This window comes from Lampris incognitus, chromosome 4, assembly GCF_029633865.1.
Source record: "Lampris incognitus isolate fLamInc1 chromosome 4, fLamInc1.hap2, whole genome shotgun sequence".
Classification (NCBI taxonomy): domain Eukaryota; kingdom Metazoa; phylum Chordata; class Actinopteri; order Lampriformes; family Lampridae; genus Lampris; species Lampris incognitus.
In genome coordinates, this window is record NC_079214.1 from 70,102,970 (window position 1) to 70,130,219 (window position 27,250).

General features: G+C 45.3%; 1 protein-coding gene across 6 annotated transcripts in view; it reads right to left on the reverse strand.

The window, feature by feature from the left end:
* dennd2b (DENN domain containing 2B) overlaps nucleotides 1-27,250 on the reverse strand; it is a 155,171-nt gene that overhangs the window by 4,340 nt on the left and 123,581 nt on the right. For 5 of the 6 annotated variants that reach the window (XM_056279011.1, XM_056279016.1, XM_056279012.1 and 2 more), the window contains 4 exons: nucleotides 14,836-15,013; nucleotides 12,615-12,656; nucleotides 12,359-12,470; nucleotides 95-334 (listed from right to left, as the gene is read on the reverse strand). In XM_056279011.1, the coding sequence (XP_056134986.1) occupies nucleotides 95-334; nucleotides 12,359-12,470; nucleotides 12,615-12,656; nucleotides 14,836-15,013 (572 nt within the window). Of the gene's footprint in view, nucleotides 1-94; nucleotides 335-12,358; nucleotides 12,471-12,614; nucleotides 12,657-14,835; nucleotides 15,014-27,250 lie in introns of those variants that run through there. The other variant, XM_056279013.1, reaches the window with a different exon arrangement.

Consider the following 27,250-nt stretch of genomic DNA (forward strand, 5'->3'; position numbering starts at 1 on the left):
CAGAGAACTGAGGTCACATTCAAACTTATTAATTTTATAAGATCTCGTCAGTGCTGTACAGGATATAAAATAAACTGACTTCAGAGCAGTTTACCTTTGGCTCTGCATTTTCGTAGCTCACGATCTTGAATGAATCCTGCGAACATCTGGGATTCCATGAAGACACCCAGGAAACGGCGGATGCTCTTCGAGGCCACTGATTTGCGGAAGGCCTCCCGCTGGAATGCACGTTCTCCACGCTCATTCTGGGTGAGGAACAGGGAGTAATGCCCGATGGTCTCTAAGAAGAAGCGGATGAAGGCTTCTGACACCAGGCTGTTCAACGTGTTACTCTCTGCAGATGCAAGGAAGACAGGAAAATTCAGAGTTGACAAGAGGTATGTAACGTAATGACAATAAAGAATGATAACATCGCACACAATTCTCATCTTCTGTATTTTCTCAGACTGGAAAAGGATTTTCTACTTGTTGCAAATCATTTGTGTTCGACACAAAAGGCATGAGGATAATGAAAGTTTCGTAACACTTCTTATGATGTCCATCTCTATAATGTATTATAAACATACTTACAATGCATTATAACTGCTTATAGCACTGTTTACTTATAGTTATAAGCACTCATAAATATTCATAATGCTTTGTAACAAGTCAATTGAATCTTTACAATGAGTTTTTTGGGGGAACATTACATTAGTGAAATGTAAATGTCCATCATTCAGTTGCGTCAAATTGGAGTACCTTACCGGAACTCCGTTTATTTCAGTTATGACCCTTTATATACAGCTACAGGTAAAGTAGAAATAGTTTCAGTTATTATCTATAATTTGGGGTTTGGGTTGACTGGACTCGTTAGCCTTGGTTGGCAGCCAATCTAGGAAAAGGGCAACTCTGATTTCAAACCCGGGTAGATGAAGCTCGTTAGCCTGTCAGGAAGTTCATCTAGGAGAAGGAAAACTCCGATTTAAAACCTCGCTGCCTTGTGGGTATACTCGTCCATGGGAAAGGCTTTGGGAAGAAACCCTGATGAAAAATCTGCATCCGTCTCCATTGCCAGTCGTCTCGCTTAATCTTGCCACTGGTGGTCTTGGATGAGAGAGTGGGGTTGATGATGCACTATTCTTCCTCACTTTAATCATCGCGCAAGTCATCAGTCACCCATCACATGATGACTAGATGGTCCTCGTCACTGCGGCGGACAAATAACTAACTAAAAACTAATATAATTTGAGTCAATTGAGTCTTTAGAGTCAAGTCAATTTTATTTGTATAGCCCAATATCACAAATTACAAATTTCCCTCAAGGGACTTTACAGAAACAAAACATCCTGTCCTTAGACCCTCGCATTGGATCCCAACTCCCAAAAAAACCCTCTAACAGGGAGAAAAGATAGGAAGAAAGGTCAGGGTGAGCAACAGAGGAGGATCTCTCTCCCAAGACGGACAACTTGCAATGATGTTGTGTTTACACAATTTACACAATACAACATTGAAAGAGGATAAAACAATTATAATGGAATTGTAAAATATATGAACAATATGATGAGAAAGATGCCAAGCAGTGTCCAGATGCCACTGGAACAGCCCAGGACCCGATCCACGTAACCACGATCACCATGGAGACCTGGGAGGAGGACAGACTGCACGTGCACACAACAGAGACTCATATCACACCATTCACATATACAGAAGAAGAGAAAGGAGAAGACATCTTTCAGAGAGAGAGAAAAGACATGTGAGTGAAGAGAACAGTTTGCAATAGTCGATCTATACTCCATAATCTATACTCTATAATCTCGTCGGTAGAACAGTGCTTGGTAAATTCATTGAGACAGAAACCGACCCACCATGTAGTAGATGTTGTAAAGTACTAAATTTAAAGGCAACTAAATGTAGGTTAAGCCAAAAAGATGAGTTTTAAGTTTGAATTTAAAGGACTCAACAGACTCTGATTGTCTGATGGCAGCAGGCAGGTTATTCCACAAGAAAAGGGACCGATAGGAAAAGGCCCTGCCACCAGCTGACCTCTTTTTAACTGGGTACACACAGGAGCCCTGGAGAGCTCAAGATGGAATGTAAGGTTTAAGGAGATCAGACAGGTATGATGGGAGCTGATGAATGGGGTTTTGGAGGCTTTGAGGGGCTAATGAATGAAGAAAATGAGAGAGAGAAGGTTGGATGGTGTGGGGATAGTGGCTCAGTAAGTGCTGTGGATTAGCAAGGACGAAGTGGGGGCAGCTATGAAGAGGATGACGAGTGGAAAAGTGGTTGGTCCCCAGGTGTTTAGGAGAGATGGCAGAGGAGTTTTTAGCTAGATTGTTTATAACAATCTAGGAAAGTGAGAGGATGGCTGAGGAGTGGAGAAGAAGCATACTGGTACCGATTTTCAAGAATAAGGGCGATGTGCAGAGCTGTAGCAACTACAGAGGTATAAAGTTGATCAGCCACAGCATGAAGATATGGGAAGGAGTAATAGAAGCTAGGTTAAGAGGAGAGGTGATGATCAGCTAGCAGCAGTATGGTTTCATGCCACGAAAGAGCACCACAGATGTGATGTTTGCTTTGAGAATGTTGATGGAGAAGTATAGAGAAGGCCAGAAGGAGGTACATTGTATCTTTGTAGATTCAGAGAAAGCATATGACAGGGTGCCAAGAGAAGAGGTGTGGTATTGTATGAAGAAGTCGGGAGTTGCAGAGAAGTATGTAGGAGTGGTGCAGGATAAGTGTGACAGTGGTGAGGTGTGCGGTTGGAAAGACAGATGGGTTCAAGGTGGAGGTGGGATTACATCAAGGATCGGCTCTGAGCTTTTTCTTGTTTGCAATGGTGATGGTCAGGTTGATGGATGAGATCAGGCAGGATGAGGAGAGCCTGGAGAGGTGGAGGAATGAAAGTCAGAAGGAGCAAGATGGAATACATATGTGTGAATGAGAGGGAGGACAGTGGAATGGTGAGGATACAAGGAGTAGAGCTGAGAAAGGCATAGGAGTTAAATGCTTGGGGTCAACTGTACAAAGTACCAGGGAGTGCAGAAGAGAGGTGAAGAAGAGAGTGCAGGCAGGGTGGAGTGGGTGGAGAAGAGTGTCCGAAATGATTTGCGACAGAAGGGTACCAGCAAGAGTTATAAAGGGAAAGTTTACAAAATGGTTGTGAGACCAGCTATGTTATATGGTTTGGGGACAGTGGCACTGACAAAGAGACAGGAGGTGGAGCTGGAGGTGGCAGAGTTGAAGATGCTAAGATTTTCATTGGGAGTGACGAAGAAGGAAAGGATTAGGAATGAGTATATTAGAGCGATAGCTCAGGTTGGACGGTTTGGAGACAAAGCAAGAGAGGCAAGATTGAGAGAAGCTTGGTATATTGGGAGAAGAATGCTGAATATGGAGCTGCCAGGTAAGAGGAAAAGAAGAAGACCAAAGAGGAGGTTTATGGATATGGATATGCAGGTGGCTGGGGTGACAGAGGAAGATGCAGAGGACAGGAAGAGATGGAAATGGATGATCTGCTGTGGCGACCCCTAACGGGAGCAGGCAAAAGAAGTAGTAGTAGTTGTAGTAGACAGGTATGATGGGACAAGCCCATTTAGTTTTTTATAAGTCAGCAGAAGCACCTTGAAGTCTGATCTAACATGGATAGGAAGCCGATTAAGAAAGGCAAGAATTGGTGCAATATAGTCAACATTTCTTATTTTAGTTATCTTCAACATTTTGAACCATCTGAAGACTTTTAGTACTCGCATGTGGCAGACCTGAAACAGAACATTACAGTATCAAGTCTCAATGAAACAAATGCATGTATTAGAATCTCTGCATCAGCCATAGACAGGAAAGACCAACTTTTAGCTATGTTACATAAAGGAAAAAAGGCAGTCTTGGTGATTTTTTTTTTGACAAGATTGTCAAAGGAAAGGCTGAGATCAAACGTAACACCAAGATTTTTGCTGCCACACTGTGAAATCACAGAGTTGTCGACTGTTATTGTTACTTGTTCAAACTGGTGTCTGTGTCTAGCAGGGCCAATGACCAGCATCTCTGTTTTATCTGTATTTAAATGCAGAAAGTTAAGTGACATCCAGTTTTTCACAGTAGCCAAGCAGGCCTCTAAATTAGTTATTTGAGTATGATCATCAGCCCTTATAGGCACATACAGTTGAGTATCATCCACATAGCAATAAAAATGTATTCCATGACCGAGTATAATTGAACCAAGAGGTGAAATATAAAGAAGAAAAAAGTAGAGGGCCAAGTACCGAGCCCTGAGGTACACCATATTCAATATCAGAGAATTTCCATGTAATATTATTATAGCGGACACAATGTGTTCTTCCAGATAAGTAGGACTTAAGCCAAGAGAGAGCTAAGCCAGAGACACCAAAATTACCATTTATTCTGTCTAACAGCATACAGTGATCAATGGTGTCAAAAGCTGCACTGAGGTCCAGAGTAGAAGCACACAGCAGAGGTGGAATCAGAATCCATAGCTAGTAGAAGATCGTTCACCACTCTGGTCACAGCAGTTTCAGTGGAGTGACAGGTGCTGAAAGCCAACTGAAAATGTTCATATAGATAGTTTTCTTCTATATGGGTTGAAAGTTGTTGATACACAACTCTCTCTAGTACTTTAGAAAAGAATGGAAGATTAGAGACTGGTCGATAGTTATTAAGAGACCCTGGATCGAGGTGCGGTTTCTTAAGTAGAGGTTTGATCACAGCTGTCTTAAAACTGCTGGGAACAGTACCAGTAGTAAGTGATAAATTAATAATGTCTAGCATTGCAGATCCCAGGAAAGTTCAAAGCGTTTTAAAAAGTTTTGCTGGTAAAGGGTCAAGTAGGCAAGTAGTTGGTTAGTTGTTGGTCCCCGGGTGCTGCACCTGCCCACTGCTCCAATACAATAGGATGGGTTAAACACAGAAAATAAATTTCATTGTAACTGTACAATGACAAAATAAAGTGGCTTGGTGTAAATGGACTGCATGTTATATAGCGCTTTTCTAGTCTATCGACCACTCAAAAGCACGAATTTTACAATGTATGCCTCACATTCACCCATTCACACACATTCATACACTGATGAAGCCATTGAAACTCACCCACAGCCATGTTATAATTTCCAAAAGCTTTAGCCATCTCTACTGCACATAACTTCACTGTTTTGCCATCTGACAAGGGTTTCTTTGCTTTAGCAAGCTCAAGGGAAACAGTATAAGATACCTTGAGAGAGGACTCCTGTGTAAACATGGCTTTGGTAAAAAGGCTCTGCTGTTGGTGTAGTTTTCCTTTGAGGTCAGCGATGATAGCAGCTCTGGCACCTCCGGTGTACATGCCATATTTGTTTTTGTGCGTGGTATTGTAGTGGTGACTCAAGTTGAAATCCTTCATAGCTGATTTTGTTTCCAGGCACACTAAACACATAGGTTTGCCTTTGAATTCCGTAAAAAGATATTGTTTCCCACCTTGCCTAGAAGACACGGTTCCCTAGGTCAAGTTTTCTTTTTTTGCCGCTCATGTCTCTCCTCATCATGGAAGAGGCCCATCAAGATCAAAACGAGACCACATGCAAGCAGTTGCTTGGCTACAGGTCTCTTGTGTTTCAAGGGAGCACTGTCTATCTGTGGACAGTATAATTACAATTGAGATCTGGTTCAAATGTGGTCAAATGGCCCGCTTGTCTTCCAACACCTGTGAAACCAAGAATTAATGGATATTTGGAAATTGACCAGCAGGCCGTACTGAGTGAGGTTTGGGGGCCAAATGCAGCCCGTCGGCCGCCAGTTGCCCATGTCTGACATAGATATTTCCTGTGTGAAGGGTATATGGGACTGTGGAAATATGTGTCTTTCGATTGACATAAACCAATCTCCTGGGTGCACGAAAATGCAGAAGGGAAGTGTGTGTATATATTCTGAATTTGTATTTCTTGTGATAGCTCGGATGCCTCGCCCCCCTCTTTGGGATTAGGGAGGATCTTGAATAAAATGTGTCCTGGTTCTGAGCAGGCAGAACTATTTTTATGGTCCCTTTCTCCAGAGAATTGATCTCCTCTTGTAAAATACAAGCCGATCCCCCTGAGCCTGAGGATAGATTATTTCCTCTAACTGAGGTGGAATGATAGCAAATTGCAGTCTGTAACCCCTGGCTATCGTTTTTATCGTTTCTTTTCCACCTTTGGCGTGGGAAGATGGCGGCGTGAACTCACATTTGCAGCAGCCTCACCCTGTACAATCCATGCAGTGTCTTTGTCCGCATCTGCGTGTGGGTTTGTGTCTTCGTCCAATGGCTGGGAGAGCTGGTGCTGGATCGTCTGGGGGAGCTTGGTCTGCTGCATCTTGTGGCCCCGGGCACCACGGGCCTGCCTGGAGCTGTGCCCAAACAGGTAACACCAAGGGTGGTCTGACAGGACGCGGAAGTGGTGCAGGCTAAGCTAACTGCTAGCCCATGCAGACTGGCAGTTCCGACAGTCATCCTGGCTGGCGTTGGTTCTCTGGAGTGTGATTTTTTTTTTATATGTTGGATATACACTACCGTTCAAAAGTCTGGGATCACCCAAACAATTTTGTGTTTTCCATGAAAAGTCACACTTATTCACCACCATATGTTGTGAAATGAATAGAAAATAGAGTCAAGACATTGACAAGGTTAGAAATAATGATTTGTATTTGAAATAAGGTTTTTTTTTACATCAAACTTTGCTTTCGTCAAAGAATCCTCCATTTGCAGCAATTACAGCATTGCAGACCTTTGGCATTCTAGCTGTTAATTTGTTGAGGTAATCTGGAGAAATTGCACCCCACGCTTCCAGAAGCAGCTCCCACAAGTTGGATTGGTTGGATGGGCACTTCTTGCGTACCATACGGTCAAGCTGCTCCCACAACAGCTCAATGGGGTTCAGATCTGGTGACTGCGCTGGCCACTCCATTACCGATAGAATACCAGCTGCCTGCTTCTGCTCTAAATAGTTCTTGCACAATTTGGAGGTGTGTTTAGGGTCATTGTCCTGTTGTAGGATGAAATTGGCTCCAATCAAGCGCTGTCCACTGGGTGTGGCATGGCGTTGCAAAATGGAGTGATAGCCTTCCTTATTCAGAATCCCTTTTACCCTGTACAAATCTCCCACCTTACCAGCACCAAAGCAACCCCAGACCATCACATTACCTCCACTATGCTTAACAGATGGCGTCAGGCATTCTTCCAGCATCTTTTCATTTGTTCTGCGTCTCACAAACGTTCTTCTTTGTGATCCAAACACCTCAAACTTGGATTCATCCGTCCACAACACTTTTTTCCAGTCTTCCTCTGTCCAATGTCTGCGTTCTTTTGCCCATCTTAATCTTTTTCTTTTATTGGTCAGTCTCAGATATGGCTTTTTCTTTGCCACTCTGCCCTGAAGCCCAGAATCCCGCAGCCGCCTCTTCACTGTAGATGTTGACACTGGTGTTTTGCGGGTACTATTTAATGAAGATGCCAGTTGGGGACCTGTGAGGCGTCTGTTTCTCAAACTAGAGACTCTAATGTACTTATCTTCTTGCTCAGTTGTGCAACGCGGCCTCCCACTTCTTTTTCTACTCTGGTTAGAGCCTGTTTGTGCTGTCCTCTGAAGGGAGTAGTACACACCGGTGTAGGAAATCTTCAATTTCTTAGCAATTTCTCGCATGGAATAGCCTTCATTTCTAAGAACAAGAATAGACTGTCGAGTTTCAGATGAAAGTTCTCTTTTTCTGGCCATTTTGAGCGTTTAATTGACCCCACAAATGTGATGCTCCAGAAACTCAATCTGCTCAAAGGAAGGTCAGTTTTGTAGCTTCTGTACCGAGCTAAACTGTTTTCAGATGTGTGAACATGATTGCACAAGGGTTTTCTAATCATCAATTAGCCTTCTGAGCCAATGAGCAAACACATTGTACCATTAGAACACTGGAGTGATAGTTGCTTGAAATGGGCCTCTATACACCTATGTAGATATTGCACCAAAAACCACACATTTGCAGCTAGAATAGTCATTTACCACATTAGCAATGTATAGAGTGTATTTCTTTAAAGTTAAGACTAGTTTAAAGTTATCTTCATTGAAAAGTAAAGTGCTTTTCCTTCAAAAATATGGACATTTCAATGTGATCCCAAACTTTTGAACGGTAGTGTATGTGTTTTTGTAGTTTTGTAGTTTTTGAAGTTAGGATATGTGTTCTTATAGGTTTTGGATGTGCTTTTGTCTTTGTGTTGCACTGCTGTGGACTGGAGGAAACAATATTGACAATTATAAATGAAAAATAAACAAAATAAATGACAAATAAATGTTCCCGATTCCTGATTAAGACCGATTCTGATTCTGTGCATGTCTTTCTTACCAAAAGCGGACTGGCTGGCCAATTTACCCATGGTGTAATGGTGCCCTCTTGGGGTGACATATCTGTGGCCTGGCCCTCACAATCTCCAACCCACCAGGGGGAGATAAAGCTCTCCCCAACGCGGTTATGGGGGAGATTACTTGGTTTTTCAACAACTTTCTTTTTCTTTTGAACATTAACTGTACCGTCGGTACTTCGCCTGGATGTGGCAGGTAGGACAACTTTATTATAGTGTGACAAACTGTTACATCCCTTGGACGTCCCTCGGACGTAACAGAAGTGCTTATGAGACCTATGTGGTCCACTGACAGGACCCACTGACTGAACTCTGTCTCTTCTCCCTGGGGACTCTGCCTCGACTGGAGCTGGACCCTGCTGTACACGCTGCAGCACACTGATCCCACTGAACATGCTGCTGAATGGAGTTTGAGGCGGTGGTAGAACAGGTGAGGGTTAGGAACGGCACCCTCCCGCTCCCCCTTTATCAATGTTAGCTTAGTCAAGGTATCACGAGTGATAGTCTCAAAAGCTGTAATAACAGGGACTATCAGTGATTCATTGTACAGATATGAATTTGGTGAGACAGGATTTGCAGGAGTAGCTGGAGTGGAAGAACTAATTTTGTTTAAGATCTCATCAAACTTATTGCAGGAAAAGTCTAGAAATTCATGGGCCATGACTGGTGAGCAGCTAATAGACGGCTGCTTTTTAGTAAATTTAGCTACAGTGTCAAACAGAAATCTGGGATTATGTTTATTAATATTGATTAAGAGAGAGAGATACGCTTGTATTTCAATAAACACTCATGCCAAGATGGGTAAAACATTTTCAATTTTGATTTTTGCCATTTATGTTTCAGTCTCCTGCAGGCCTGCTTAAGAGCATGTGTCTCATCATTAAATCAGGGTGTAGGCCTCTTTAGTCGCCTAGCTCTGGTAGTGAGAGGTGCTACTGAAATCGAGGAGACTAGAGAGGGCCACATTTAAGTCACTCGTGATTTTCAACAGAGTCAGTCTCTACACTGAAGGAGCCAAGACTTCAGGCAGCTGCTGGCCAAATGCAGCTACAGTGGAGGGACCAATGTGGCGAGTGGCAATTACATCTGTGCTGACATTAACTGGACAGGCCAATAATGCTTCACATTTGATGAGAAAATGATCTGACACAGCAGATGTGGGTGGCAAGACATTCAGATCAGAAACAGCTATCCCTTTAGATAAAACCAAATCAAGGGTGTTACCACTGCAATGAGTCGACTCTTGAACAAACTGAGTGAACCCAAAAGTATCAACTAGTGCCAGAAAGGCTTTACTTAGAGGATCAGCAGCCTTATTCAGATGAATATTGAAATCACCAAGAATTAGAATCTCATCAGAGTAACAAGGCCTGAGACAAATTCTCCAAATTCTTCAAGAAATACTGAGTAAGAGCCAGGAGGAGTATCACAAACTGGACTGAGCCGAGTCTATTCATGGCTGAGGGAGATAGACCAAGAACAAGAGCCTCAAAAGACTGGAATTTAGATTCAAGTTTAGAGGTTAAACTGAAAATAGATTTATATATTAAGGTGACACCCCCACCTTGTTTTTATTTGCCCAAGCATAAGTATAGTCAGGTGGGGAAGCTTCATTTAAGGGAAGGAAACATTTGGTTTCAGCTATGTTTCACATAACCAAGTCATATCAAAACTATGTTCAAGAATCAGATCATTTATTAGTAAGGCTTTGGTAGACATTGATTTGGTATTTATGAAACCACATTTAAGCATCTTGTGGAAGTGGTCAGTAGTAGGCAGAAGTTTAGAGCTACCAATAGGTGAAATACTAAGTGGAATTAGACACCTTGTAATATTAGTTGACAATTCTGAAGACCAATTATCAGATTATTGAGACTCACACATTTAGGAGAGGAGAGCTTGGGAGCAATACAGCAGGGAAGGGAGTGAGTTTTTTACATGACATTTACATTACAGAAATGGAAATGTCCATCATTCAGCTGTTCACCATCAAAAGCATTAAGCATTATGAATATTTATGAGTGCTTATAACAACAATAATACAATGCTATAAACAGATTACAATGCATTATAGGTATATTTATAATGCAATGCAGACATGGGCATCATAGAAAGTGTTACCAAAGTTTTTCACAAAACAATATTTGAAATAGCACTGTTGTGGCTGTTCTTTCAGATACCCCGTTTTTTTCTTTCTGATTACCATTCATATGATTCCCATCTATTTATCTACCTATTCATATGATTCCCATTTATTTATCTACCTATTCATATGATTCCCATTTATTTATCTATCTATTCATATGATTCCCATTTATTTATCTATCTATTCATATGATTCCCATCTATTTATCTACCTATTCCTATGATTCCCATTTATTTATCTATCTATTCATATGAGTCCCATCTATTTATCTATCTATTCATATGGGTCCCATCTATTTATCTATCTATTCATATGGGTCCCATCTATTTATCTATCTATTCATGTGAGTCCCATCTATTTATCTACCTATTCATATGATCCTCATCTATTTATCTATCTATTCATAGGAGTCCCATTTATTTATCTATCTATTCGTATGATTCCCATCTATTTATCTATCTATTCACATGAGTCCCATCTATTTATCTATTTATTCATGATTCCCATCTATTTATCTACCTATTCATATGGGTCCCATCTATTTATCTATCTATTCATATGAGTCCCATCTATTTATCTATCTATTCATATGGGTCCCATCTATTTATCTATCTATTCATATGGGTCCCATCTATTTATCTATCTATTCATATGGGTCCCATCTATTTATCTATCTATTCATATGGGTCCCATCTATTTATCTATCTATTCATATGAGTCCCATCTATTTATCTACCTATTCATATGAGTCCCATCTATTTATCTATCTATTAATATGATTCCCATCTATTAATCTATCTATTCATATGAGTCCCATCTATTTATGTATCTATTAATATGATTCCCATCTATTTATCTATCTATTCATATGGGTCCCATCTATTTATCTATCTATTCATATGGGTCCCATCTATTTATCTATCTATTCATATGATTCCCATCTATTTATCCATATGGGTCCCATCTATTTATCTATCTATTCATATGAGTCATATCTATTTATTTATCCATTCCCATTTATTTAACATTAGTTATGACACTTTCCTCCCTCCCCCCCTTTTTTCTCCCCAATTGTATCTGGCCAATTACCCCCCTCTTCCGAGCCGTGCCGGTCTCTGCTCCACCCCCTCTGCTGATCCGGGGAGGGCTGCAGACTACCACATGCCTCCTTCCATACATGTGGAGTCACCAGCCGCTTCCTTTCACCTGACAGTGAGGAGTTTCACCAGGGGGGACGTAGCGCATGGGAGGATCACGCTATTCCCCCCCAGTTCCCCCTCCCCCCTGAACAGGTGCCCCGACTGACCAGAGGAGGCGCTAGTGCAGCAACCAGGACACATACCCACATCCGGCTTCCCACCCACACACACAGCCAACTGTGTCTGTAGCCGGAGGTAACATGGGGATTTGAACCACTGATCCCAGTGTTGGTAGGCAACGGAATAGACCACCATGCCACTCGGACGCCCTGTTACGACACATTTTTATAGATGTCTGTATGGAGGTTACCAGAGAAGCAAACTATTTCTTAAAATAGTTTAAGAACTTAAATTCTTTACTCTTGGAACAAGAAACTATTGAACACCACGCAAAACAAGAAAACCAGCAGGAACAAAACCAGAACGAAACCTCTGTAACCACATCCTGACTCGTGGAAGAAAATACACACAATGTGAAAGTCGAAAGTCCTGCTCCTCTGTGGAATCTGACAAATTGTCATGGGTTCCTGGCAAAGATTCCCTCTGTGTTGTTTAGGGGTGGGCACCAAACAAGTTTGAACCCTGGCCAGATCGCTACTGCTGTAATTGACAAAGATAACATCTGCTTTCATGGGAAGCGATGAGCTGTCCCTTGCTCACCTTCGTCTGACTCGCTGTCGGAGTCCTGATTGATGATGTCACTCCTCTGCTCCAGGGCCTGCTCCAGAGCCGACTGCAGCTTGCGCGGCAGCAGCGAGGCTTCGTCGTCCATCTACAAACAAGCAAAAGCATGGCAGTGAGCGGCGTTAAACAGCGATGCTCACAGAACCAATTCAACAGCCAAAACCAAACACTGAGGCAAGCATGTCTTACAACAGCCTTTTTTGTGGGGGGTTTTGCAAGATTTTAGACAAACCTGACGAATGAAGCGGTCAGCTCCCAGGTCAACCATCAAAGCCTGAGAAAGGGAAATAAGAGTTTATCTTGTTTCAGGTAAACTTAAAAAAACCTCCACCTATTCCTTTCCTTGACTCATGTGCAAGCCTACCCCTTCCACATTCAACAGACGAACATCACTGCACGCGCTCTGCAGCGCTCACACTCCATCCAGCACATGACCAGATCCTCTGCAGCAGCTTCAATGTAAGGAATTCACTTCTTTAAAAACAATTAACTTTCCAAAAAAGATTGTTTTGGAATGTTAAGTGAGTCCATCGGCTACATGAAGAGGGACGCAAACCAACAACAGATGTTTCTGAGAGCCCATTAAGAGAGCGGGGTGTTAACCAGGACAGGCGGTCCGAGACGGTGGTTTCTGTGCACAGCACTTTGCCTTGTGAGGGGCAGATGTAAGCAGTGGTGACTTAATAGCTGTGCTTAAGCAGGCCCGCCATGTTCTCCAGCTAAGGCTGTCTGGAGAACTGCCCAAACAATGAAGGAGGACAGCACCCCAGAACAGTGGCTGGTGATGTCCTGGCACTGGCTCTACACCGGCCCCCCCACCACAATTACTCAAGAACTCTTAGTGTGTGTGTGTGTGTGTGTGTGTCCGTGATCAATCTCGAAAACTACTGGACCTATCAGCCTAATTCATTTTTGCTCATAGTTATGACTGTATGATGAAGAACTGGCATGGTTGTGGTGATTAAAGACGTTTGTTCTCGCTATCGCCACTCCCTCTCTTCATTCACGCTCCAGCTTGCTCGACCAACGCTGCTTTCGTCGCTGGCCTCTCTGAGTCAACTGTGCGCATGCGCGACTCTCACTATGGTTGAGTCAGATCGGGCAGCGGTGGTGTCATAACCAAAACATGATGTATTCCGGTATGAGTCTTGAAAGTAAACGAGAAGTCGATCATATTTCACAACAGCAAACCGCTCACTGCTGATCTCAGCACAGGAGAACTGGAGGAACACTGGAGGAGCCAAAAGTAATGAAGCTTATTCACCTCATCGCCACGCGGAAGTGCCATACTCTCCCATGTTAAACTCCACTATTTCCAGAGTAGGATTAATCACAGTCACAGCCGGTCAGCAGCTACGATAGAACATGGCTGAGCTATGTTTTCTTTGTTGTTCTACGAATGAAAGTCCATCAGCAGAGCAGCCATTCACCTTGATTCATTTCATCTCATGACAACCGCGGCAGTTAAACACATCTTAATAAGAGCTTTGAAACTTGATAGCTGATAGCTGATCTCCGTCATGCCGTGCCGGGACTGAGCTGTATTCACACATGCACTGCAACCCTGACCTTATCGAGCCATTACCCGATGGAGCTGTTCATGAGAATGTAAATGTCCAGATTAAACAGACCAGGTATTACTCGGACTTTACCCACCCAGCTTCCTAGTACAAAGTCCATGTAATATCCGACTGAGCCCATGTGAGGATAGTATTGTTCGGAGTATTCACAGAGAGCGAGTGAGCGTGTTGAGGACATTTCTACCACGTGAATTACGTGAAACAGTCATATGCGAGTCAGTGGCCTTGTCTGTCATGTCCTGCCTTCTGCATGCTGTACCCAGGTGCCACCCCTGGCCTAAACCAGACGGAGCATTTCCAGTAGGTGAGAACACATCTGACACAGACTGTCTCCTGCTGGCTAGTTAGCATTAGACATGTGCGGTAGAGCAACTCCGGAGAATGTCCGGAGCCGGTTCTCCAGACACTGTCCAGAGTTCATGTGAGGGTCCGCCTAGGAGGCTGCGCATCTACAGACTGACAGGCAGAACATTTTTATTGGGTGGATGTTTTAGCTTGAGTGCTGCATATTGACACCATTTCCCCCCCCCCTATTTCCCGTTCAACGGTGGCGCTGTGAAAAAGTCTCATAACGGCACAAAAAAGACTGGTTTTTCTGTCCATGTGTGCATGCATTTCCCCTCTCACAGTAAGCAAAAACAGGGGTGGTTCGTTGCCAAGTCAGAGCACTAGAGAAGGGGCGATACGTATGCCTGGGGGAGATCTGCACTCTACTGAGTGCCCTCCTCTAGTTTCTAATTCATTTATGTTCAAATCTGTGCTTTGAAAATACAGTATGGGCTCATGTCATAACAATAAAGCTCACTGAACTGAACTGAACTGAACTGAGAGACAAGCACAGACAGACAGAGGATCCAGACACACTTTACCCACCTCCTCCACCGGCAACTCCTTGAGTTTGGGCAGTGAGCTGGAGAGCAGCCCGACTAGGAAGGGCGTGGGGCAGCAGACGATGTCCACCATGGACGCCGGCAGGACAGGGATGAAGGTGTGCTGCCAGGAGAAGGGGTAGAGCAGGGCCACGACAGCATGGATACAGCTGGACAGGGTGCTGAAGGCAGGAGAACACAACGACACACATCGTCAGTCACCTTCTCAATCAACCCATCCAGCCGTGCAGAGGCCACAACACATCCAGCTGAACACAATCATGGAAAAGCAGGGCAGGTGTTTCACTAGATAACATAACGTTTTTTTTTTCCGGACAGCAAGGGGAGTGGTGAATTGTGTGCTGGAACAACATCCTTCCAAAAACAGAAAAAACCTACAGGGAAAATAGAACGTATGTACAGTTTGAAAATACAACATTAACCTTCCCATTTCAAAAAAAAAAAGATCACTAGCTGGACCGTCTGCTCATGATCCCTCAGCATCTTCACTTTCCCCTACGTCATCCAAGCAAAACAATTATTTTTTGTATTTATGTGAGGTGAAACACTGCAGCTATGTACCCTGGCTCTGACACTTTGTTCTGTCTGCAGCTCGTCCTCGGGGACGGGCTGATCCCACCGAAACAGGCTGTTCTTCCACTCTGACAACAACCACACTGAGAAAAGAAAGGCGACAGAATGCCATCTCAAGCATGGACTCCCCTCTCCTCGTCTGGAGAGCTCTGCAGAGGACTTCATACCAGAGTGGCAGGAGATACAGCCGCCCATGGCAGGGATTCAAATCTTTAATCTCTTTCACTTCCACCTCTGCCAGTAGAGGAACACATGCAACAAGGAGGTTGCAGCTGCAGCACTGCTGTGACAACTTGCACTGCAAAACAGTGGCCTGTGTATCGGAGGTGCATTTCCGCAGTTGCACTTAAATCTTGCTGATGCAATGCAAAGACAAAAAAACGTCTTAAAACGGTACCAAGTCCATCTGACTTCAGCAGCTGTGGTATAACACAGACATCACAAATAGCAGCCTGTCGTTCTCACGGTCTGCTGCTTGTTGACAGTGGCTGCCCCCATGCCCTCTGTCCCCCTTCACACTGTACTCTCCATGTACACTGAGCGAGGGAGAGTGAAAATAATCTACGGCTCCAAGACAGACACACACAGATAGGGGCACACTAAATCAGTGTGGATCAAAACCAAGACAAAAGATTAAATGGGACACACAAATACGCCCCAGCTCGAGATGTACACACTTTTAACGAGGAAGGTTTTCCACAACCGCTCTCCTCAACAGCCGACGGCACGTCCGAGTAAACACACTCCCTTGTGCTGCGTGTGACCCTGTTTGCACCCCTGCACAGCTTGAGTCTCGAGAAGCTTCATTAAAGGAAAACTCCGTTTGTTAACCTAAGCCATATTTTCCTATCATTAGGAAACAAACCGAGTGAGGCGTAGCCGAGTCTTTTAAACTGGCTCGGTGCTGAACAAAGCTAGCGTCAGCAGACTGCTGCACACTGGGATATAATCCTTCACCAAGTAACTATTGCTACAAGGGCTCTTTTTTTGCACTAACAGGCCCAGAATGTTTTGAGAAGTGTCTTAAAATGCCATCCATTACCAAGAGATAATCCCAGTACATACAGTCCGGGTAATGTTACACCTGTTCTGCATTTGGTGTTTGCATGTCTCTGTTTTACAACTCGGACACTGCAACTGTTGTCTTCCTGCAACTCACTTTTCATGGCATTACAAAGTGAGACTTCTCTGGGTCAGAAATGGATTGACATCCAAATATATGTCTATATAACTCCATGACTGATATTGTGACTAGCAGGCTAAGCTAACTGCTAGCCCACGGCCCTGCCCGAGAGGAAACACCGAGGTGGTCTGGTGGCGGCCTCGCCCAGCGTCGACTGTGCAGTGTTTTTGTCCGTGTCTGCGTTTGTGTCGTCGTGAGGAGTGCGGGGAGGGAGGTGTGTCAAGGGCGTCTGGCTGGGAGAGCTGGCGTTGGATCGGCAGAGGGAGCCTGGTCCGCTACATCCTGTGGGCCCAAGGACCACGGCCCTGCCTGGAGCTGTGCCCGAACAGGAAACACCGAGGGCGGTCTGACAGGACGCGGGAGCGGGGCAGGCTAAGCTAACTGCTAGCCCATGCAGACCGGCAGTTGCGTTCCGACAGTCATCCTGGCTGGCGTTCGTTCCCCTGGACGGTGCAGTTTTTGGACTGTGCTGCTGGCTTTTTTTTTTTTTTTTGCTTTGTTCTCTGTGATTTTGTATGTTTTCAGTGGTGTTGTTTTTGGAGGTTTTTGGATATGTGTTTTTGTCTTTTGTGTTGCACTGCTGTGGGCTGGGGGGAACAACATTTTGTTTCTTTTGTGTACGCAGTGCATTAGATGAATACATTTTTCCTGATTCTTCCTGATTTCTTTAGACTCTGTCTCATAACACTCTGGGCCTGGTAGCGCCAAAGAATAGCTCTTTTAGTGAACCAAAGAAGGCTGAATCAGTTCATCTGGATACAGCGTTTATTGACAGGCGTTTCTGGTGCACATGGCCTTGGAAGCTCTAGTTAACGGGCACACCCATATCTGCATATGAAACTGGTCATTGGTTTCGGTTGTTATGCCACTGTATTGTTTGTAAGGGCAGTCACTTAGGGCCCAGACACACCAAACCGACTAGCGGCGACGAAGGCCGACTGTTGCGTTGCCTCACGTCGCCTGCCATCTGGGTCAAAAAGTAGCACTTGAACACACCGCAAAGACTACAGCCAACGGCCAGCTAGCATGTACGTTCTGCACTGATTGGCTAAGCCGAACAGCCAATCAGAGTGATCTCTCTCACCAACGGGCTTTCCGCCCATTCAACATGCTGAATCGGCCGGAAAGCTGCCGACAGGGGTCCGACTGGTGCCGACGGTGTGGGACACACCGCAAAAACTAGGGTCACAGACGCTCACCGATGGCCCGACATTGGCCGAGGGCTGACTGTCGGCCTGGTGTGTCAGGGCCCTTGGATGAGTGATGAAACGTTTCTGTCAGTAAACGTGGTGTCCAGATGAACTGACTCAACCGTCTGTGGTTTCCTCAGCTGGACTGGTGAGCATGCATCAAGACAGCTCTTACTGATTGTTGTTTGATGACTGGATTACATGGCAACTTGGAGTACATCAGCCAACTGATGCCTAGCGTGCTCAATACTGAATCAATTTCCTATCCATCATTTGGTTTGACTCCTAAAAATAGAAAAATAGTGCTTACTTTAAAAAGATCAGTTTTCTGTTAAGATCAAGTGAGCAATGTGAATATCTTGCTGAGAGCAGTAAAAAAACTGTTAAATGTTTAAATTCTATTCTGCTTATCTAAGCTGTTTGTCATAGGCATCTGCATCAAAACTTTATCACAAATCACTTTGAGAAGACTCGAGGTTTCCTTGTAAAAAAATGTACACAAGTGAGAAACCCACAGACCGATTACTACCATAACTCTTCTTAAGTCTATTTCTGTTCGATGGAAATAAAAGCAAGAGCAAGTCTCCTTTGGCCTGTGTGATTTCCATTTGCCTGGGGAGGGCTTGATAATTCCTAACAGATCCTGTGTCTCGCCTCTGACATGTTCCAACAGGGACTGATGGGGCACGGCTCGGAGAACCTCTGCCACAGGCTCCACACAGCTTCACACCGCCCATACCAGGAGGATCACTTACACTCACCCCCCTGCACATGCTCCAGGGAAAAGACGAATCTGCAATAAAAACACCACGACCCGCTCAGCACTGTGAGGATCCTGGAAGCAGAGACAGAGAAGAGCCTGCCATCGCTAGAGAAGGACTCCCTGTCTCCAGACCACAGGTCACGATGAAAGCCACACTGTGAAGATGATAAACACGTTTCCACCACTAAGTGAGTTTTTTATGCAGATTTTGTTGTTTTGAATAAAGCAACAAAATCTGCATAAAGGCTTCATGGACGAAGCAAATATTATCAAATATCAAATATCAAAGCTTGTACATGCTTGTGGGGGATGAACTTTTAGTCAGATAAAAAATTCGATACACTGTGATGGAAATACATTTACCAAACCCAAAATGAAATGTGAACAGAACACATGACCGAATGCTTCTTTGTCTGAACGGGTCCGTCCCTCTTTTGGGTGTGGACGTGTGGAAATATGTCAATGGACACACGAGCCTATGTTCAGGATTCTTTTCACATTTACACATCTGATGGAAATGCACCTTAACTCCTATTATTTGACTTGGGTTCAGTTCACCGATTGCTACCAAACAGGACACAATAAATTATCCAGCACGAAAAAGCTCGTTAGACCAGGGCTGCAGCGCTGGAGTTTGAAAACAGGGCCACTGTTTGTTGAGGTCGGGGAGCTAAGCCTGGAATATTAGGAATGGTTGGCCTGGCATGGTTGCCGGCATGTGTGGCTGAACTGGCAGGTTCCCCAGGAAACATGGGATTGAGAGGTTTATAGTCCATCTCGTTTCACATACTTCCATGAGTACTTCCCTGTAGTACATTCTCTGTAGTACACTGTGTGCACTATGTGCGTGAATTTTCAACAGGACAGTTATCGTCGTCATTTTCTTCTTCTCCTTCTTCTTCTTCTCCTCCTTCTTCTGCTTCTTCTCCTCCTCCTCCTCCTCATTATCATTATTATTGCAGCCGAGCAGAGCATTATCGCCAACCTGCCAACTGCTCACTTGACCTGACCTCAATTCATTTTTATTAAAAATGAATGTATTTTTACTTGCTTGTGTGTGCTCCCTGTTTCACACAACGTGGCAATTATGCCACAGGGGGCAATCGCGGTCAAATGTTGGTGATGATGCTCCGCCCGGTTGCAGTTATTAGTAAAAAACACATGGATAACTTACATTTGTATAGTGAGGTGTTCCCTGGAGCAGTGGCAGAGGCTAACTGTTCAGCCCTCTACAAACCCCAAAGCCTTGAAAACTCTCAGCATGTGTAAACCATCCCTCCTCTGTTGCTCTCCCTGAGGTTTCTTCCTATTTTTTCTCCCATTAAATTTTTTTTAGGGGGTTGTTCCTTATCCGATGCAAGGGTCTAATGACAGGATGTTGTGTTGCTGTAAAGCCCCTTGAGGCAAATTTGTAATTTGTGATATTGGGCTATACAAATAAAGTGGATTTGACTTGTCAGAATAGCTGGCAAGCTGACATCCGGGTAGCGTGGCGGTCTATTCCGTTGCCTACCAACACGAGGATCCCCGGTTCAAATCCCCGTGTTACCTTCAGCTTGGTGGGGCGTCCCTACAGACACAATTGGCTGTGTCTGTGGGTGGGAAGCATGTGTCCTGGCTGCTGCACTAGCGCCTCCTCTGGTCGGTCGGGGCGCCTGTTTGAGAGGGGGGTAATTGGGGGGATAGCGTGATCCTCCCACATGCTACGTCCCCCTGGTGAAACTCCTCAGTCAGGTGAAAAGAAGCGGCTGGTGACTCCACAGGTATGGGAGGAGGCATGTGGTAGTCTGCAGCCCTCCCCGGATCAGCAGAGGGGCTGGAGCAGAGACTGGGACGGCTCAGAAGAGTGAGGTAATTGGCTGGATACAATTGGGGAGAAAAAGGGGGGGAAATCCACAAAAAAAGCAGAATAGCTGACATGAGATCAGCAGCATGTTAGAAGTTGCCATGGAAACCTGCAGCAAGAAATAGAAACACGTGTATTTTTGCATGTTTCTCTCATGGAACTGAGTGCTATCTTTTCTCCTTCTTTGTCGGTTCTGATTCTTTGTCTGTATTATGCAGAGGATTCATTCCCTGAGAAACTCATATTGTGTTTGTAAAATGTATTGCTTGAAAAAATGTTTCTCAATAAAGTAAAAAAAAAAAAGAAAAAGTCCAAGACCGTTATGTCCGTGCATGGCGAAAAATGTTGAAGTATAAGGCCGGTGCGGTGCGGATGGTGTGTTTTGTCTAATCCCATCCTCTTACAACTGCGCCTCCATTGCACCCGATTACCGTCAGCGCAATGTGTCCTGAAATGACCATCAAGTGTTGGCCACACCTGAGACCGACTTGTGCCGTGAACTGGCGCCAGTGCCTTCGACTGCGCTATGACCTGCACATGAGAGCCCATGTGTATGTGTGACTGACTCAGGAATGAGATTCAGGTGGTGAACATGTAACAACAGCCTGTATCACCATCATGTAACAACAGCCTGTATCACCATCATGTAACAACAGCCTGTATCACCATCATGTAACAACAGCCTGTATCACCATCATGTAACAACAGCCTGTATCACCACCATGTAGCAACAGTCTGTATCACCACCATGTAGCAACAGTCTGTATCCCCACCATGTAACAACAGCCTGTATCCCCACCATGTAACAGCCTGTATCCCCACCATGTAACAGCCTGTATCCCCACCATGTAACAGCCTGTATCCCTACCATGTAACAACAGCCTGTATCACCACCATGTAACATCAGCCTGTATCCCCACCATGTAACAACAGCCTGTATCCCTACCATGTAACAACAGCCTGTATCCCCGCCATGTAACAGCCTGTATCACCACCATGTAGCAACAGCCTGTATCCCCACCATGTAACAACAGCCTGTATCCCCGCCATGTAACAACCTGTATCACCACCATGTAGCAACAGCCTGTATCACCACCATGTAACAACAGCCTGTATCACCACCATGTAACAACAGCCTGTATCACTACCATGTAGCAACAGCCTGTATCACCACCATGTAACAACAGCCTGTATCCCCACCATGTAACAACAGCCTGTATCCCCACCATGTAACAACAGCCTGTATCACCACCATGTAGCAACAGCCTGTATCACCACCATGTAGCAACAGCCTGTATCACCACCATGTAACAACAGCCTGTATCCCCACCATGTAACAACAGCCTGTATCACTACCATGTAGCAACAGCCTGTATGACCACCATGTAACAACAGCCTGTATCCCCACCATGTAACAACAGCCTGTATCCCCATCATTTAACAACAGTCTGTATCACCACCATGTAACAACAGCCTGTATCTCCGCCATGTAACAGCCTGTATCCCTACCATGTAACAACAGCCTGTATCTCCGCCATGTAACAGCCTGTATCCCTACCATGTAACACCAGCCTGTATCCCCACCATGTAACAAAAGCCTGTATCCCCGCCATGTAACAGCCTGTATCCCCACCATGTAACAACAGCCTGTATCCCCACCATGTAACAGCCTGTATCCCTACCATGTAACAACAGCCTGTATCCCCACCATGTAACAAAAGTCTGTATCCCTACCATGTAACAACAGCCTGTATCACCACCATGTAACATCAGCCTGTATCCCCACCATGTAACAACAGCCTGTATCCCCACCATGTAACAACAGCCTGTATCCCCGCCATGTAACAGCCTGTATCGCCACCATGTAGCAACAGCCTGTATCCCCACCATGTAACAACAGCCTGTATCCCCGCCATGTAACAGCCTGTATCACCACCATGTAGCCACAGCCTGTATCACCACCATGTAACAACAGCCTGTATCCCCACCATGTAACAACAGCCTGTATCACCACCATGTAGCAACAGCCTGTATGACCACCATGTAACAACAGCCTGTATCCCTACCATGTAACAGCCTGTATCCCTACCATGTAACAACAGCCTGTATCCCCACCATGTAACAACAGCCTGTATCCCCACCATGTAACAACAGCCTGTATCCCCACCATGTAACGACAGCCTGTATCCCCACCATGTAGCAACAGCCTGTATCCCCACCATGTAACAACAGCCTGTATCCCCGCCATGTAACAGCCTGTATCACTACCATGTAGCAACAGCCTGTATCCCCACCGTGTAACAACAGCCTGTATCCCCGCCATGTAACAGCCTGTATCACCACCATGTAGCCACAGCCTGTATCACCACCATGTAACAACAGCCTGTATCCCCACCATGTAACAACAGCCTGTATCACCACCATGTAGCAACAGCCTGTATGACCACCATGTAACAACAGCCTGTATCCCTACCATGTAACAACAGCCTGTATCCCTACCATGTAACAACAGCCTGTATCCCCACCATGTAACAACAGCCTGTATCCCCACCATGTAACAACAGCCTGTATCCCCACCATGTAACAACAGCCTGTATCCCCACCATGTAACGACAGCCTGTATCCCCACCATGTAACAACAGACTGTATCACTACCATGTAACAACAGCCTGTATCCCCACCATGTAGCAACAGCCTGTATCACCACCAAGTAACAACAGCCTGCATCACTACCATGTAACAACAGCCTGTATCCCCACCATGTGACAACAGCCTGTATCCCCACCATGTAACAACAGCCTGTATCCCCACCATGTAATGACAGCCTGTATCCCCACCATGTAACAACAGCCTGTATCACCACCATGTAGCAACAGCCTGTATCCCCACCATGTAACAACAGCCTGTATCCCCGCCATGTAACAACCTGTATCACCACCATGTAGCAACAGCCTGTATCACCACCATGTAACAACAGCCTGTATCACCACCATGTAACAACAGCCTGTATCACTACCATGTAGCAACAGCCTGTATCACCACCATGTAACAACAGCCTGTATCACCACCATGTAACAACAGCCTGTATCCCCACCATGTAACAACAGCCTGTATCACCACCATGTAGCAACAGCCTGTATCACCACCATGTAGCAACAGCCTGTATCACCACCATGTAACAACAGCCTGTATCCCCACCATGTAACAACAGCCTGTATCACTACCATGTAGCAACAGCCTGTATGACCACCATGTAACAACAGCCTGTATCCCCACCATGTAACAACAGCCTGTATCCCCATCATTTAACAACAGTCTGTATCACCACCATGTAACAACAGCCTGTATCTCCGCCATGTAACAGCCTGTATCCCTACCATGTAACAACAGCCTGTATCTCCGCCATGTAACAGCCTGTATCCCTACCATGTAACACCAGCCTGTATCCCCACCATGTAACAAAAGCCTGTATCCCCGCCATGTAACAGCCTGTATCCCCACCATGTAACAACAGCCTGTATCCCCACCATGTAACAGCCTGTATCCCTACCATGTAACAACAGCCTGTATCCCCACCATGTAACAAAAGTCTGTATCCCTACCATGTAACAACAGCCTGTATCACCACCATGTAACATCAGCCTGTATCCCCACCATGTAACAACAGCCTGTATCCCCACCATGTAACAACAGCCTGTATCCCCGCCATGTAACAGCCTGTATCGCCACCATGTAGCAACAGCCTGTATCCCCACCATGTAACAACAGCCTGTATCCCCGCCATGTAACAGCCTGTATCACCACCATGTAGCCACAGCCTGTATCACCACCATGTAACAACAGCCTGTATCCCCACCATGTAACAACAGCCTGTATCACCACCATGTAGCAACAGCCTGTATGACCACCATGTAACAACAGCCTGTATCCCTACCATGTAACAGCCTGTATCCCTACCATGTAACAACAGCCTGTATCCCCACCATGTAACAACAGCCTGTATCCCCACCATGTAACAACAGCCTGTATCCCCACCATGTAACGACAGCCTGTATCCCCACCATGTAACAACAGACTGTATCACTACCATGTAACAACAGCCTGTATCCCCACCATGTAGCAACAGCCTGTATCCCCACCATGTAACAACAGCCTGTATCCCCGCCATGTAACAGCCTGTATCACTACCATGTAGCAACAGCCTGTATCCCCACCGTGTAACAACAGCCTGTATCCCCGCCATGTAACAGCCTGTATCACCACCATGTAGCCACAGCCTGTATCACCACCATGTAACAACAGCCTGTATCCCCACCATGTAACAACAGCCTGTATCACCACCATGTAGCAACAGCCTGTATGACCACCATGTAACAACAGCCTGTATCCCTACCATGTAACAACAGCCTGTATCCCTACCATGTAACAACAGCCTGTATCCCCACCATGTAACAACAGCCTGTATCCCCACCATGTAACAACAGCCTGTATCCCCACCATGTAACAACAGCCTGTATCCCCACCATGTAACGACAGCCTGTATCCCCACCATGTAACAACAGACTGTATCACTACCATGTAACAACAGCCTGTATCCCCACCATGTAGCAACAGCCTGTATCACCACCAAGTAACAACAGCCTGCATCACTACCATGTAACAACAGCCTGTATCCCCACCATGTGACAACAGCCTGTATCCCCACCATGTAACAACAGCCTGTATCCCCACCATGTAATGACAGCCTGTATCCCCACCATGTAACAACAGCCTTTATCCCCACCATGTAGCAACAGCCTGTATCACCACCATGTCATACGTCTACACCAGTGATGCACTGCCCAATACTCTAGTATGGCCCCCGCATGCTCCCAGTGCCTACAGATGAGAGACCAGGCTATCAGGGATCAGGAACAATTTATTTGTGATTTCATCTCATGTACTATGTACACAAAAGAAACAAAATTCCATTTCCCCAAACCCACAGCACTGCAACACAAAAGACAAAGACAAATCCAAACACCTCCAAAACAACACCACCAAACACATACAAAAACAGAGAGAACAAAGCAACAAAAACACAAACTGCCAACACCACAGTCCACCCAGTGCAACGCAGTCCAAAAACTCCACCGTCCAGAGAACAAACACCAGCCAGAATGACCGTCGGAACTGCCGGTCTGCATGGGCTACCAGTTAGCTTAGCCTGCCCCGCTTCCGCATCCAGTCAGACTGCCCTCACTGTTTCTCCTTCAGCCGCAGCTCAAGGCAGGACCGTGGTCCCTGGACCCATAGGATGCAGCAGACCAGGCTCCCCCAGCCGATCCAACGCCAGCTCTCCAGCCAGACACCCTCGACACATCTCCCCCGCACTCCACACAACGCCACAAAGGCAAACACAGACAAAAACACTTCACAGTCGATGCTAGGCAAGGCCACCGCCAGACCGCCTCTGTGTTTCCTCTTGGCAGGGCTGTGGGCTAGCAGTTAGCTTAGCCTGCCCCGCTTCCGCGTCCCGTCAGACTGCCTCGGTGTTTCCTCTCGGGCAGGGCCGTGGGCTAACAGTTAGCTTAGCCTGCCCCGCTTACGTGTCCCATCAGACCACCCTCGGTGTCTCCTCTTCGGGCCCACAGGACGCAGCAGACGCTCTCCCAGCCGATCCAGCGCCAGCTCGCCCAGCAAAATGAAATCGATGATAAAAATATAAACTTCACACGATGACACAAACTTAGACGCCAACGTGGACAAAGACACTGCATAATCGGTACTGGGTGAGGCTGCTGCAAACGCGAGTCCACGCCGCCATCTTCCCACACACACCATACTGACAGCTATGAGAGCAACTTACCACACAGCTGCACAAAACCATGATGCATGCAAAAGCTCTTCATAAGCACAAAATAGCCCCTAACAATCATATCAAGAGACAGGGGAATATATATATATATATATATATATATATATATATATATATATATATATATATATAGCGTTTTTTTCCGAAACCATCAATGGTGTTGTAAGTGCTCAACTAATGAGGAGCGGAATATCAACACAGATACAGGAAAGTGTTGATATATATATATATATATAGTATATATGTATATAAGCAAATGGCAGCTGGATGAAAGGCTACACAATGCATAGTTTTATTAAGTAGCAGAATGTTCTCTGCACCCTTAGTGTCCAAATGTCTTTCCCTCACTTCCTGTCTATAAGGACCTCTAGTCCATGGACAAGCCTTTGGTCTCGGACTATGTAGAAGGCCACAGCAGAAGCTGTGTAACTGTGAAAAACGGCCTCCCAATGGGATCCCCTACACATGCTCTTGTTAAAACCACAATATTGTCAGAATTAAATCAAGCTTTACTCGATGGCAGATGATTGTGTGCAGACATATGTGTGCCTTTGTGTGCTCATGTGTGTGTGTGTGTGTGTTTGTGTGTGTATGTATGTAGAGAGAAAGCGAGGGAAAGAGTGAGAGTGAGTGAATGCTTTGACATACTCGACCAGGGTAATGTAAAAATCATCTGGTCAGGCCCTGTTAATGGCTTTGCTCCCCCCTCCCTCCTCCTTTTAACCAAAATGGACACATTTTCCTTGTTTTTACAGTGTATAGATTTCATCCTAACTCTGGACATAATATACCACATGGGGAACCTGCTAAGCTGTAAAAGGCCACGTTGGCATTGTGCCAGTACAGTCAGAGAAAAGGTTCTAGAGTAATGGCAGACAAAACCCAACTGAACAGGCTAATTCATGTTTAGATCAACAAAGACAACAGTAGTTGATTTATACTAGCTTGTGAGTTACAAAGGTAGTACCTTCAGCCTGATGAAAAAA